The sequence below is a fragment of the Pholcus phalangioides genome, unplaced genomic scaffold (genome assembly GCF_987345545.1).
Source record: "Pholcus phalangioides strain wild (caught in Gottingen) unplaced genomic scaffold, Ppha-v1.0 ptg000011l_1, whole genome shotgun sequence".
Lineage (NCBI taxonomy): Eukaryota > Metazoa > Arthropoda > Arachnida > Araneae > Pholcidae > Pholcus > Pholcus phalangioides.
The window spans coordinates 41531500-41547283 of record NW_028301604.1 but is presented as its reverse complement, the minus strand read 5'-3'; the positions used below and the strand labels follow the sequence as shown (position 1 = coordinate 41547283).

General features: G+C 39.0%; 1 protein-coding gene and 1 long non-coding RNA gene across 3 annotated transcripts in view; one reads left to right on the top strand and one right to left on the bottom strand.

Annotated features, from left to right (window-relative positions):
• LOC149080429 (kinesin-like protein KIF28) overlaps positions 1 to 15784 on the bottom strand; it is a 1038199-nt gene that overhangs the window by 843026 nt on the left and 179389 nt on the right. For both annotated transcript variants that reach the window (XM_089239551.1, XM_089239552.1), the window contains exon 6: positions 13653 to 13760. In XM_089239551.1, coding sequence (XP_089095677.1) covers positions 13653 to 13760 — 108 coding nt within the window. The remainder of the gene's footprint in view (positions 1 to 13652; positions 13761 to 15784) is intronic.
• Positions 1 to 15784, top strand: part of LOC149080433 (uncharacterized) — an 89541-nt gene that overhangs the window by 41848 nt on the left and 31909 nt on the right. The gene's annotated exons all lie outside the window — the stretch shown is intronic.

Sequence of the window (15784 nt, the reverse complement as noted above, 5' to 3'; positions counted from 1 at the left end):
GTTATAAATTTCTATGATTGCCTTCCTTTTTATTAACCAAGATAATCATGTGTCGTCGTAATAAATGTTTATTCCGAAGCTGTGGCTCTGCGTGGTGACTCCGCATACTTATGCAAAGCCATTTACTATTTTGAAAGAAGACAGATGGAATCCTCAGCCAGTGACTGTAGATTTTGAAATCGCATCAATAAAGGCTCTACACGGACTCTTCCCATTAATAAAAATTTTCGGATGCAATTTCCATTTCAACCAATGTCTATGGCGGCACGTACAGTCTTTAGGGCTGGTAAATGATTACAAGAGCAACGATGAAGTAAGATTATATGTGCGTATGTGTGCAGCATTAGCACGTCTACCATTAGAAGATGTAGATGACGAGTGTGTGAGGCAATACATCCAGGAAAACTCTCCTCAACACTCAAAATTGCAAGAATCTTATAACTACATAGGCGTAAACTTATTCAAAATGTAGGGGGGGGGGGGCGCCTCAGGCTCTAATGGAACCTCGTTTATACGAGCGTCGTATAAATGCAAAAGCAGTATAACTGGAACTTTTTCCGAAAATTACCCCCCCCTTTTTTTTTGCAGACGTTTCCCAAAAAAATTTTTTTTTTAAAATCTGTCGTTTTGATTCAAAATCTTATGCTTGAGAAGAAATATTATACTATCACAACATTACTGTTGCTAAAGTTTCAAGCAATTTTACGGTATTCATTTCAAGATTTAACAGAAACATTTTTTATTTAAACCTTATGTAAAACGTCCTATACATACTTGTTTGTTTTGATTTTGGTTTCTATATCTAAGTAAACAGTAGATGATGTATTGAGTTCCGTTGTTGAAAGATTTTTCTCTTAAAGAAAGAGCAAATAGTGTATATGTTTGCTATCAGCAAAAGGCCAGAAATAGAGAAGGGGGGGGGCAGAGGAAGCAACTGCCCCGGGCGGCAAAATTTAGGGGACGATAGTTTTAGGTGGGAACAGAGAACACCGTTACAAAATTATTGAATGTGGGGGTAGCAAAATCATGTTTGCCCCGGTCGACGAAAATCCCAGTTACGGCCCTGGCTATCAGCATACCGTAGCCCGTTCAATAATTATTTCAGTACCTGTCAAAAGCCACTGAACCAGTCAATCATCTTAAATTTTATGGCTTTTTCAGTAAAAAATATGCAGGAGAAACTACAGTCGATCCCGCTTAGTTTTTCCACTTACAACGTTTCTTCATGATGGGTTTTTGAAAAACGGAATGCGCTGTATTTCAGTGACGCGTTTTTACCAATTAAAAAATTATGTGATTCGAATGATAGAAATGGTGTCGTTTTCCATACACTTGAGAGTTCGAATCGAAGTGAAAACGTCGATTAATTGAAGTGAGTACAGGCAGGGCCATGGGTAAAGCAGAAATCAGGAGGCTCTTCCGACAAGAGTCAAATATGTTAATTGGTCAGTGAATGTATGTTGTTTGAATTTCGGGGGCTCAAAGTTATAAAGGCTTCATTTGCAGAAAGAAATTTTTTAGAAATGCATAGCAACTGAAACAAAACGTCATACAAATGAGTAAGGTCAGAAACATAATAGGGAGACGTATAGAAAGGGTTCCATTACATTTTCCTAAATGCAGTAAAATCTCCACAAATGATCACCTGTACTCGAACACAAATATGCATCAGTGGTCGCCTCTACTCGGCATAAAATTTCTATGGCGGAGCCCCGTAGGCTCTCCTCTTATATTCATTTATCGAATTTACTGATTTAATTTATTTTCTTCGAGTGGGTGCGGAGCCCCCAGGAAGTGTACACGGAGCACCGCTGCTTCAGTGAAAAGTTTCCCAAACTTTTTGTGTGTGTGTTCAATAGCCCTTCTTTAAAAAAAATTTCTTTCTCATTTCTCCCAACTCAAATCCACCCATAGGATCCTATACTAAACCCATAGCTTCTATCGACCCTTTGGACAATTGCATCGCCCCCTTCCCCCAGGGGGTGATATTTCACTTTGGAAAGCACTGCTTTAGTGGCCATTCTTGATTATTATACAACTTAATTTAATGAAAGGTCACGGAAAATTTACCTTTTTATTTTTTATTTTTTTTGCACTATTTATAAATTTGTTATGATTAGTCCTGTTTGTTGTATTTATATAAATTAACCTCTTTTTAGCATTAATGTGTGCATAAATGTATGAAGAATTTTCAGAATAAGTGCAAATTTTCAAGTTGTGCGGAAGATTAATTAATTTTTTGTGATTTTTCAAATTAATATTGCTTATAATACAATAAAAGTTTGTTATAACAACAGCTCACAACCACGAGAAAAGTTTTCGTTGTGACGTAGTTCTGATTATAAACGAATTTTCACTTTTTGGTCTGTAAGGACATAAAGTTATTGAAAATTTCTGCTTTGTCTGCATTTGGACGTCTTTGAGATCATTTCGTTCTAATATTAACGATTGAACCGAACTCTAGTCATGTGAAATTGATTTTTGATCTCAAATCAGTTGATTCTCTAAGAGTATAAGACGTTTTCCATAGAATTTCGTATCATCAAAGCGGTTTAGACGACCAACTGAACAATTAAAAGTCTGAACTTATTACATTCATGCTCACTTCCATGGATATATGGATCAGTCAACATCGTCTATCGAATCGGAAATTCCACATTTTCAAATAGTTTGGTGTTTGGCTGCTCAACTCCAAGGGACTTCTAGCTACGATGGACCATACCCGAAGCCCGGGTGCTTTATTTGCTCTTGTCATTTCTTTTTCTTTTTTTTCAAGTAAAAAATAAACTCTCTCAGGAGAAAAATCCGCCCATTTTTGACATTATTCATGTTTAGTTACTTCTTTGTGAACGTGTAGTTTGCTTCTTTTTCGAGCAAATTTTTCTTTCTATTAGTGAGCAGCTACAGTACTAATAACTAGAAATCCCTAAATAAAATACACGTCGAAGTCATTTGCATGAGAATGTTTTTGCAAATGAATATGCACCGAGATAAATAGAAAAAAAGATGCATTTAAAAACGCATTTGCATTTTTTGCGTGGTTATTTGTTCTTTAGCATATATTTTCTCAGTTTTAGTGCATATTTTGCCATTTTTTAAGTGGAAAATTCGGGCTCTAATTAGAGTCGAATCCCTTTTTAACGAATACCGTTATAGCGAAAATCTCGTTTTAACGAACGGTTTTCTAAGCCCTCTAATAAGTATACATAGGAACAATGCAAACAATCTGAAATTCCTTTATAACAAAATTTCGTTATAACGAAGTGTTTTCTCCGGTTACTTGGAGTTCGTTATAACGGGATTCGACTGTACAACAATCATTTCATGTATTGTTACCAAAGTGAATGGGACAGGGGCGTAGCCAGACATTTCGTTCGGAAGGGGGGAGGGGAAAGGACCAAAGTGATAGAACAATAGATTTGGTCATCTTTTTCCCTTTTTTCGGTCATTTTCTCACATTTCGGGAGAGGGGACCAGACCCGCATACCTGCCACATGCTCTTGCAGTTGAGTTTGTAAAGGTTATATAAATTGTATATATATATATAAAAATATATATATATATATATATATATAAACATGTAAATACACTCATGTCCATAAATTAAGGACAATTCAGAATCACACAGAAATCGAAATCTAAAGTAAAAATTTCACCTGTAGAATTGTCACACACATCTGCAAGAATGATATCAAATTTCAGGAAGTCACCAGATGATGCCGATAGCACGTCACAATGACGAGAGTGTAAGAGGGGGTATATACGGAAAATGTGGCAAAGAAGTAAAATTGTTCACAAGAGTTCTGTAAGGCGCTCAGTGCCATAAGCAAATAGTTATGACACAGAGGACGCATGTGGATGATTTTTTACGTGGTAGAATTATCGGCCGCCTGGAATGTGGACGTACTCAGATGGAAGTATCCAAGGAACTTGGAATTGCCCAAAGTGTCATCTCTAGGCTTTGGCAACGATGCCAAGATAACGGAAATGTCAGTAGACGTTACAGTACAGGTCGCCCCCGAGTTACAACGCCGAATGAAGACCGGTATTTGGCAGTAACTGCCAAAAGAAGCAGACGGAGCACAGCATCCGACCGACCTGTCTCGTCAGCTATCTGCAGCCAGGGGTACCACAGTTTCAAGGCAAACCGTGTACAGACGTTTGGGAGATATTGGTCTATATGCTCGCAGGCCTGTCAGATGTGTTGCGCTCACGGCAACTCACTGTCGGCAGCGATTAGCCTGGAGTAGAGAACATGCAATGTGGACATCGTCACAGTGGCTTGTGTGATGTTTTCCGACGAGTCCAGGTTTAGCTTGCAGTCTGATTCATATGGAGAACGCCAGGTACCCGTTACCACCAAGACAACATCATTGAACGACACCGTTACGGTGGTGTACCACTGCTCGTTTGGGGTGGAATTATACTGGGTTCCAGAGCAGATCTGCATGTTCAAACCGGAACCGTGAAAGCCCAAATTTATCGGGACATCATTCTGGAACAACATGTACGTTTGTTTAGGGGTGCCATGGGCGCAGAATTTGTGTTTATGGATGACAACATCCGTCCTCACCGAGCAAAAATCGTAAACGAATGCCTTGAATCTGAGGATATAACCCGAATGGAATGGCCAGCATTCACACCTGACTTGAATCCGATAGAGCATGTGTGGGACATGCTTGGACGACGAGTTGCAGCCCGTCAACCACCTCCTACATGTGTACTAGAACTTCGGAGAGCATTGCTTGCTGAGTGGAGTGATCTTCCCCAAGATCAGATCGATAATTTGATACTCAGCATGCCTAGGCGTTGTACGGACTGTATTTCATCGCATGGGAGACATACAATGTATTAACCATCATACAAACCATGTAATAGTAAGTTTCTGTAAGGGAGATATTTTTTACAATTGTTCCAGGGAGCAAAAATCGTAGTTTTCATGAATGGTATCATACATATACCATCGTTTTTGTTCTTTATCTTTTGTTTAATAAATGGGCTTTATGAACAAGTAACGTTTGTTTGTTTCTGAACCTTTATTTGCCGGAGCTGGCATTATCCTCAATTTATGGACATGAGTGTAATTAAAAATCGCTGCATTCAACTTGTGAGCTCGCCTACCAAACGACGTTGCGCCTCCAACGCGTAAAACTCAACTTGAACAAAATATGCTTTTCAGAATGAGGAATTTATGACAAATATTTTTTTCAAATAGAATGCAATGAAAACTCTTCCCAACGTGGGCGATGGAATATCCCAGGGGGGCAGTACAAGCTACGGGTATAACATAGGAACCTATGGGTTAGATTGCGTTGGGGGACGATGGGAGAAAAAAAATTTCTGAAGAAGGGGCGATGGAACAAAAAAGGTTGGGAAACTATGCTCCAGACCAGTGTTTCCCAATCGGTGTGCACCCTAGGGTGCCGTGAGATATTATGGGGATAAATAAAAAACATATGACAGTCCACTCAGTCTTAAAAGAAAATTCTAAGGCAAATTAATTACTCTCATGCATGACAGACTAATCGGATAAGTCACCATCTGTTGGCAGTGGCAATGTCAGCAATGTGAGCTTTCGCCTGAGTTAGGTCTGGCTGTCGGTAAGGCCCCGTTCAGTTAACACCACCTATAGCAGAAAGCCTCCGCGCGAAGATCGTGACATCACTGAAGAATTACATTTCACCTATAGTCATTGGACATACTGCAAAAAAAAGGTAGAGATATCGCATACGTTTATCTGCAATATCCAATGGCTACATGTGAAATGGACTTCTTCAGTGACGACAAAGCTTCACGCGGAGGCCTTCTGCTATAGATGGTGTTGGTTCGGCGCACACGAGCTTAAGGAAAGAGGATTCGTTGGCTTTGTAGTTTAATGGTCTTGGGTGCTCACCCTGCAAGTGAGAGGACGTGGGTTCGATTCCCCGGCAGGGCCAGTTGATATTCCTTTCTTGGATTTATCTTCGCATCAGCCCCTGCAGTCGAAACCTTTATAGTAATAGTGGAGAGTGACATCACCTGCGGATAAGCTGAAAGACCTGATTTGTCAACACTTATCAAGATTGCAAGATGCAATAGTTATGTACTTTCTATATTTTTCCACTGAGAATCTTGACCGAGTTGTCTCATTATTTGATTTCGCAGACAGTGCGGAGGAAATAAATTTCACTGCTTGCAAACGAGATGAATCTATTGATCTTTGCACCATTCCACCCTGAAAGGTAAGTTCACCAAAAGTAAGGCGTCGGTGGCTGCCTTTTGCCTGAAACTGAGAGAGGAGTATCCAGGGACGCCGGAAGTCAAAAATGATTGGTATTGCTCGGTGCGTCCACCCAAATTTCGGTTTCGATACATGGCTTGACCATGCGTCCCTCTTTCAACAAAAATTTCCGGTTTTTATCCTTTTTCGTCAAATTCAAATTCCACATTTTTTTCGCTATTCCTCGTTCATATATCTCTGTGGTTCCAAAGAAAATTGGAGTTCTCCGTCTGAATGATTTATTCGTGGAACCCCCACCCTAAAGCAAGGTCCCCTAGGCTGGGATCTTAGACTGGCCGCAGACTAGACTTTTTACTATAGTGATAGAGGGCGGGTCATGTCTGGTGTTCGGGGCCCGTCTATAGTGAATTGATGCAAATTAGCAGCCTCTGAATCCCAACCAAGGCCGTATCCTTAACACCAGGGGCGTCGGGAGCGTTTTGAACGTGTGGATTCTTGTCTTGTCCTTATAGAGGAAATTTTGATTTCGGAATTATATAGTTGGGACCTATGTCACAAACTACCGCGGGTGACCGAGCACTCACAGAACCCACAATTCTGACGGATCTGTTTAATACGGCTTTGACCACCCCCCCCCCCCCCCAATTCAATCAATCAAGAGTGCCATGTAAACCAACACTACCAGTAACATTCACGGTATTCCGAATATGTCGCATCGTCTCTTTGCCTGCCGTCCTGCCGTCACTTGTACAGATGACTTTCGCCACAGTAGCGGAACAGACGTTTTGCTTTACAAACGACTCGCTCAGGACATGAAAACCCAGGAAGTTTGAATCGTTTTGATACTTTATTACTAACGCCTTTCCGGTTCAACCCGTGATCTGCCATTCTCGTATAGCTCTGGCATAGAGAAATTCAACTGATGTTAGCTCTGCGCATTAGGAATTCATGCTGATTGGGACATTATACTAAAAAAAAAATTCTCATCGTAAAATTTAGCCTTTAAGGGCCCTTTCACACGGAGCGGATGCGGATGCGGGTCCGGAAGAAGTTTTAACAATTGGAATATACTGCGCCTTTCAGACGAGCCGAAAAATCTCCGCACCTAGGAAATGTTCATGCGGTTCCGGACGTCGTCCGCATCCACACATAGAAGTTTTGACAATAGGTTTATTCGGAGCTATTCAGACGATGCGGATGCGGAGCGAATTTGTCCGCATCTTTGGCTACATTTTGAAGGTGATTTTTCACGGAATTTTTTTAATTATTTGCCATAAATACCCTTAAAAACACCATATGATGGTCGCTGCTCATTAATATAATGTACTTACATATGTCTATCCCTCCGTTTCCTTCTGAGATGGAGATATAGCAACGTCAACTGCCTTTTGTCCATATTTCACAATTTTATACAATAAAACCTGTCAACAACGGCCACTGACGGGACCAAAACTATAAGCCGTTCTGTTCATTACGAATATTTAATTGACTACATACTTTAATAACTTTTAAATTTAATTTAAAAATTTTAATTTTTTTCTCTTTAAATTTTTAAAATTATTTAAAAATATATATATCTGAAATATTATTTTAAATATTTGTTATTTTTTTAAATTTTTTAACTGTTAATTTTTTTAAACTTAAAAAAAAATACTTTTATTAAACAACGTTATCCACGTACGGTGTTCACTCAGGGCCGGATTAAGACGTTTGAAGACCCTAGCACTTGAATATTTTTGGTGGTTTCCCCGATACCTTCAAGTTTATTTTACTCGATATTCAGTCTATAAACTGAAAAAATGAAATTTTATGTTTCAGAAGTGAGACTAATCTAAGGATGGGATTTCACTCTAAAAGGTTTATGAAAGTTATTTTATAAAACTTGAGAAATGTAACCAATAAACACATCTGTTACATTCGAGGAACTTAACTGAGCCGCCTATTGGTTGCATTTTTCAAGTTTTATAAACGAACTTTTATAGTGTAATCCCGGCCTAAGACAGAATTGTGATGTGAATATTTCTAAGCACAGGCATTTTCTACTACCCCTTCCCTTTTTTACTACTTGCAAATTCTTTGATATCTCCTGAATTTTTTTTTCTTTTTTTGGAACATCGAATGTTTTGGATGTTTTTGGATTGGATTTTTCGAACATTGGATGTTTTTGGAATTTTTCTTCTATATTTTTCCGAAAAGACAGATTTTTTGTTTCAAAATATTTTGAAAATATTTGAAGATATTTTCTTCCATCGACTACGTGTGAGGATCGGAATGAAGACATCTTTATTCCCATATTCTATGTGGCTCTAGATTAAACCACCAAAGAATGCCTCTAGGCTGATTATGGCCACTGAATCAGGGGTGAAGGAGAAAAATAATTACAAAAATTGCGAAAAAACAGTTTATATGCACGAATTTCGAACTAAAGATGCGGGCGATTCGTCCGCATCTTCAGCGCTCGTTTGAAAGGGTATGCGGACCCGCGTCCGCATCCGCTCCGTGTGAAAGGGGCCTAAATAAAAAGAGCTCTTTTTTCTTTTAACCTCTAAAGCTGGAATGAATTGAACTGAATCAGTTTAAGAGTTGCGCCACTCTATCATATTTTGTGGGTTTCTCAATTTTTTCTTTTCTTTTTTTTTTTTGCAAAAGATCCGCGCAATTTATATGTATACGGTTGTGTGTGTCTTGTATTTCAAACAGAGATCGCGAAATATCTCGCTCAATATTCGCGGAGATATTTGAATTCAAAAATAGAGAAAAGTAGGGATGAACAGCTTAACTAACAGACAATGCTCCTTTCCTCAATTTATATATACGGTGCATAGGTAACAGGGTGTATGGAATTTCACTCGCAGCTCGATGATCCCCGCATCCATCCGACGTGGCGGGAGGGGCGACTAAATGTGTAGGTACGTAGGATCGTCTCGTATTTCACATGACACGAATTTTCTCAATGTTATCCGGATCTTGGGTCGAGCGATTACATCCCCCCCCCCCGGATATTCGAACCTGCTGGGTGCCACGGCTTTAACTGGGGAGTGGGGGGAGGACCCCCGAAACGATGATAAAGCACATCGGTCAGGGCCTGAAATTGACGTGAGGGGACCCTGCTCAAAGCAGGAAGCCCTCCCTCCACGACTAGGGTAAAGAATTATTTCGAGCACGGCACCTAGACTGGGATTTTTTTCAATTTCTCAAGCCACATTTTTCACGGGCCCTTTTGTAGTGAATTTAATAGCATGAAAAACAAAAGATAATGATAATTGTCCCGGCCCCTGGCAGCCGCACCGTTGTGGGAGCCACTGCTAAATTAAAAAAAAAAATGAAAACATTGTTTACATAAAAATGACAGAAGTTTGTTTTTCCAGAGTTATTCATACAAATAAAATTCTAAGAACTCATTTAGATAAAAGTGGACTTACCCCCTTGAAGTGAAGTAAAGCTAGAAGTTTTTGCTCAAAATAATGATGTTTCATCATTCCAATACTGAGCGGCAAGTAGGAAACGGTCGCATTCCCTATATGCAACTGATCATCCAACAGAGATGAAAAGAATTTGCCACACACACGCCATAGAAAGTTCTTGGAAAAAGTATATGGCTGTGCAGCAGTAGAAACGAGTTTTTTTCCTCATGTGGGAAATACTGTATACTGTATATCTACGCAAAAAAAATAGCAAGGTGCTCTTGAACCACTGGCATTCACTCATTGTATGCTTTTATCAGCGGCTCCGTTTTCACTAAGTAAAGAAAAGACGGACCGATCCAATTATTGTTAATTGAATGCACGTGTTCAGTATGTACAGTCTGCAAAAAACGATTTTTCTTTTTTCGTATAGAAACGTTTGGTTTCGAGAAAAAAAAGCCGGTAAGTTGCTAACAATATCCGTTGTAATCATTTCGAGGGCCATGGTGCCCTCGGGCATCGCGTTGAAGACCACCGAGAATTTCAACAACAGGAAGCAAATCACAGGAGGGAGTGTTGAATACATGAAATGGCGGGAAGATGACAATGACATTCGGTCAGGGAGGTGTTTCAAGCACAATCCGGTTTTGTAAACCTCGGGGATAAACGACGCAGACCCCAGCAAGCGCCAGACGTTCATGGCCCTCCAAAAAGGTGGGGCTGACAGGGCTTCGGGGGGGGGGGTCAATTCGCATCATTTTTTGTTTTTTAAAAAATTCACCATAATGGGCCCGCAAAAGATCCCACCCTAGGGGGCCCATCTCTAGGATGTGAGGGCCATGAGTGTTCAATTTTTGCGAAAACAATTACAAATATATGCTTACTACAAATTTTTATTTCTGAATCTCGGGTTGATCTGCTCCTTGCAACAAACCGCTTTTCCGAGTCCGACGCCATTTCAACATCAGTCAGACCTCGGTATAACGTCACACCTGAGTACCGAATAAATATGACTTCATTAACGGGGTGATTTAATAACGAATAAATGTTTTGCCAGTTAAGCTAGCAGGATTTTAAGAAACTGACATTATAGGCGCGTTGACTGTAAGAGTGGTCGAGGTTATACCGAGCTCTTACTGTATAACAATGATTTCTCTCTGAAAGTCCCACAGTGCTCCTGGCTGGAGTCTCGGGAGGAATTTTTTCCGATTTTTACCATATAAATTCACAACAGATGGAGGGGGGGGGCGGTAATTAAATTTTTTTAATTACTTAAAAAAATTTCCTTCTCTTTTCCATTGTACAACATGATGTATATTTCATTTGTGTATGCTTGTATGTCCAGAAAAGAGATGCACGAGACATTTTTGTCTTAATTTTCATGGTGCATGCAATCAGTGTTTGATCTCGTTTATCGAATCATCTTTTCTTTCATGCACAAGTATCATCGTTGAGATTTGTCTTCTGTAAATATAGAATGCTGAAATGATTATTCACATGCGTTCTTTAAATAGTAGCGGAGAGGTTTCCTGGTGTTTTCGACAATAACTTCCTGGTGATAATTAAAACGTTGTGTATCTTTTCTTTTTTTATATATATATATTATATATATTTGAAGTCATTTATGAATTTATTTTTTTTTCACAAATTCTCCCTCACGCTGCCAGAAGTCGTGAAAAATTGAAAAACAAACGTCGAACCATTTTCCCTTCCTCTTTGAATCTCAATATACAGCCTTTCATATTACTAGGATGTTTTGTTTTTTCTTAATACATGTTTCTGTGTTTGGTTTATTATTTTCATGTTGAGCTTTAAATTTTAATTTGGTAATAGCGCTGGAATAAACGATTCTGTAGTCAGCTTTTTTTTTTTTTGCGGTATAAACTTCAGGTAACAAAGCTTTCATTATTGCATTTATTATTTTTTATTATATTTTACAAGTTTTATTTTCTCAGCGGCGACATTTTTTGTAATTTTTAACTAAATCGATGAGACTATTCATTGATGTTTTTTAACCCTTTTACACGGCATAATAGCAATAAGCTTCCTTATGATTTTCAGCAGTAAATGAGTATAAAGTAATAAAAAAGCAATGGATATAGAGCAGCTTTTCAAAGTATGCGTCGCTGTTTCTAGAAGCATCGCCAACCTTTATGTGAGGTGTCGCGGCGAGCTAGCGATATTGATTTGTGCACCTGTTTATACTCTGAAGTTCTTTTATACGGGGAAATTACGGGAACGAATACTATTAATCTATCATGAAGAGCCACTGACGAATCATGAATTAGACAAGGGAGCTGTGGTTGACAAAAGTTTGTGAACCATTGGTATAGGGAAAAGTGTTCCACTAAGACAGGGATTAACTTCACAAAATATTTGGGCTTACCAATGCTAAAATAAGGAGGAGAGATATCTTATCAATGCCACTCAAAGGGTTAAGATTCGTCTGAAATCAGCGATGAAACGTACTGTCTCAAGTCTATTGCTGCGACTACCGTTGTGGTATTGAGATTCTATGATGCTCATTTTATTCTCATGCTTAATGAATATACAGGGTGTATGCATGGCCCCTAGGCTGGGATCTTTTGCGGGCCCCCGACCAGACTTGCACGGGGCCCCTTTATGATGAATTTATAGCGTGAAAAAGCAAACAAATTGTGAAAATTGTCCTTGGCCCCGGGGCTGGAGCCTTGTCAGTCCACCCCTTGTGGGGGCCATGGTTGTATGGGAAAGTCCCTTGGACCTGAAATGACTTGCAAACAAACAGAGCTACAGCTATGCAACTCCTTACACGGAAAGGGTCCCAAAGATACGTCTTCAAAAATTTTAATTAATTAAAAAAGCGCTTTCAGTGCAATATTTGAGCTATGTTCAAATGGTGATTGGTATGATTGGTATTGCTCAGCAACGCCATTCAAATGATTGGTATTGCTTTAGCAACACGAGCAGATATGTTCCGGCGTCCCTGGGAGTATCCTAATCTAATAAAGTGACTGAATGAGTGAATGAAGACACTTTTGTCCTTTTCAACATCATATCTGTGAGCAAGCCTTCTCTGATATGGCGACAATAAAATACAAAGCAAGAAATAGACTACTACTACTACTACTCAACCGTACATGCAGCTTGTACACATTCCTCTACGTAATCTCTAACGAATTGGTACATGTCGGAATGTGCGTGAATCTAATGTGAAGTTTGTTTCTAATGCTGGTTATGTGTAGTGCTGCCATCTGTCAAGAAATAGACCGCAAGACCTTGAGGACAATTTACGTGTTTCGTTGCCAACTGTAAGGCCTGATATCAAGTATCTGTGCTCTAAGCATCAATCACAAGTTTCGTCATATTAATGATTAATCGAACAAACCTTTATTGATGTATTTTTACTCGGCAATTTTTGTTGTAGTAAACTGTATTCTGTATTCAAGGAAGGGTGCCCCAAGTTTTTAATCTTATTCCCCAGGGTGCCGCGATCTTCAAAAGGTTGGGAAACACAGCTCTAGCCAATGGCAGTTTTGCGTAAAAATGTATAACTACCTCTAAAACTAGTAGTATTTTTACCCCTCTTTACACCTGAAATAAAACTATTACTGCAAACTAAGTCTGCAAATTCTCTTAATTTCTTACACCAGTGTATATATATACTCTTCTCTGCCCGAGATCGCACCGTCAACGCAAAAATATAAACTGAACTAATCGCGTGTCTAGTTATTAATACTAAAGGTAATAAATGTTTACCCTAACGTTATTTTTTTTATTATAAAATTTAATATTATATAATATAACACTTTTATTACCCTGAACGGGACATTAGGGTAATAAACGTGAAGGAAAAAACTCCTTCCAAATAGTCGTATCCAATGGGCGGCAAAAAATTATTCTCCTCAGGTGGCCAACTTTCTAGGATCGGCCCTAGCCACAGATATGAGTATTTAAATTATTTCGTTTCGCAACTTTTTGTCATTGCACCCAATACTGCATATAATTTAGAAGACGTATTCACGTCAAAAAAAATCGTTACTGCTTACCTTCCAGCGAGATCCACTAGATGCACGAGAGATGATTTTGCAGTCTCTTGTCCATTCGACTTTTTCGATTTTTGCAAAAGCATAATTCCAACAATTGTATGAGCTCGACTACAGCAAAGGGAAAAAATAATAAACGTTCAAACCACAGCAGTAGCATTAAACTTGTATTTTATTTTAATTTCCAATAAGCTATTCCGTAAAAGATATTTTATTGCTCTCGAAAATTTGCAATGTTTGATAACGTTTGAGAGTGAAATTTAAATAGGTTTTTGAATAAAATATGAAAATGAATACTGAAAAGTCAATACAAATACAAGTCCAAAATAAAAACAAGCAATTCTTACATAATTCAATGGGCTGAACGTAAAAAATCTGAATTAGTTACGTGTTTCATAATATTACTGTAGTTCTAATTCGTAGTTCTAATTAGTTAATAAGTAGTTCTAAATTCAAAGGACAGACTTTAAAAGGTGTTATAAGACTAACCAGGCATTTTTGGTCATAGAATGTTTGGTCGAATCCCAGCAGCAGAGGCGGTAGAGGGTGTTTTTCGAGAGTACTCACAGCTCTTCAAAAGAAACTATCATATTTTTCCGACGGATTTGCTGCGACATGTACTTTCTACCATACAAAAATTCAAGTGATTGTAATTTGGTAGCTTCCGTTCCAAGGTGACGCAAAATCTACCACAATTCAATATAAGGCACATTCCACTCTCGACGATACTACAAGCAATTCAGCCAGTTTTTTTCGCCAAAAAACTGGTGCTCGAAGTGTACGCGTAGATCCATGGAGAGATATGACAGAACTAAATGATGTCGCGGGAAATTGATTTCGCCTTGAGTGAAGGAAGACTGCGCATGCTGCAAGCAAGTGAATTGCGTGTGTTCGAGAAGATATCGGACCTGTGGATAAAAGAATAGAGCTGATGACCACAAATCAAGAAAAAGGGGACGGTTGAATGATGGAAGTCATTGATGCCAGAACAGATGTAAAGGACGGACTGGTTTTGATGAAAGGAAGTCAAGAATATGCTGATGTCTTACTCGAACTCGTAAAGGAAGAAACGAATAGGTGGAACATGGTGTGAAGTTTGATGAAGGGCAGTGTATCGGTCGCGCAGCAAGCGTTGTTGATGAACTGAGTATGAAGAAAATATAGATACTGTTCCAAATAATTTCTCTTACAAGTCCTTGAATTGAGAAGAGGATGAAAGAAAATGCAGGACGTCACAGATTTATTCACAGAACAGCTATTTACTTTATTCACGAGCAGAGATTTTGACAGAACGTGATCGACAAATAACAAGAGCGATCTACAGATAAGGTCCCCTCTCGATACAATTTTAACAACAGCATAGTTCCGGAAACGCGACGACACTTTATAAAGAACGAAAGAGACCTTCCAGATTTTTCTACTATCTTCTCGGAACATCTTTACACTTCTCTTTTTGCAACGCATTGGAGCTGTCACCAAATGCGCAAAGTATGTCGTTAGTTTGGCGAGATTTACAGAGATATGTCACCTTATTTATAAGTGAAAGATGACATAATAAATAATAAATAATCACGATTAAAATAAATTTCGTAACATTGTCCCTTCCTTTAGAATTGTTCGTTCCGGAAATTCAGTACTCAAGTCGGTGGGTAGCACTTGATCACTCACTATGGTAAGGAGCTAGCATGTCGAGGTGAACCACTTTTCAACTTTTATGATAGAGTCCTTTGAATTCGAACTACGACATCAAATACAAATACACCACCACAACAGGCAAAATGCCCAACGAGGTGGCTGAGAAAGTCGTTCAGTATCTTCACGACTCTGTAGGTTCCCTCCCATGATGTCTGGAATTTTGGGCAAAATCCTATCCGTCTCTTCCTTGAGGTAGTTCTGACCGAACCTCAGCTCCAATGCGTTCGTTAGAGCTTCATAGCTGTATCGGTAATAAATTACGAACAAATAAATTTTCAAATTTAAATTTCGCCGTATAAGCCGCACTTCGCACTTTCTGTCGGGTTTTGCGCTTCTCGAGGCGAGGGGCACTGATGAGAATAATAAATTGCGATCAAATTTTACTAGTAATAATTCATGTGATTGTCAACGTATTGAACAAATATCATCTATAAAATACC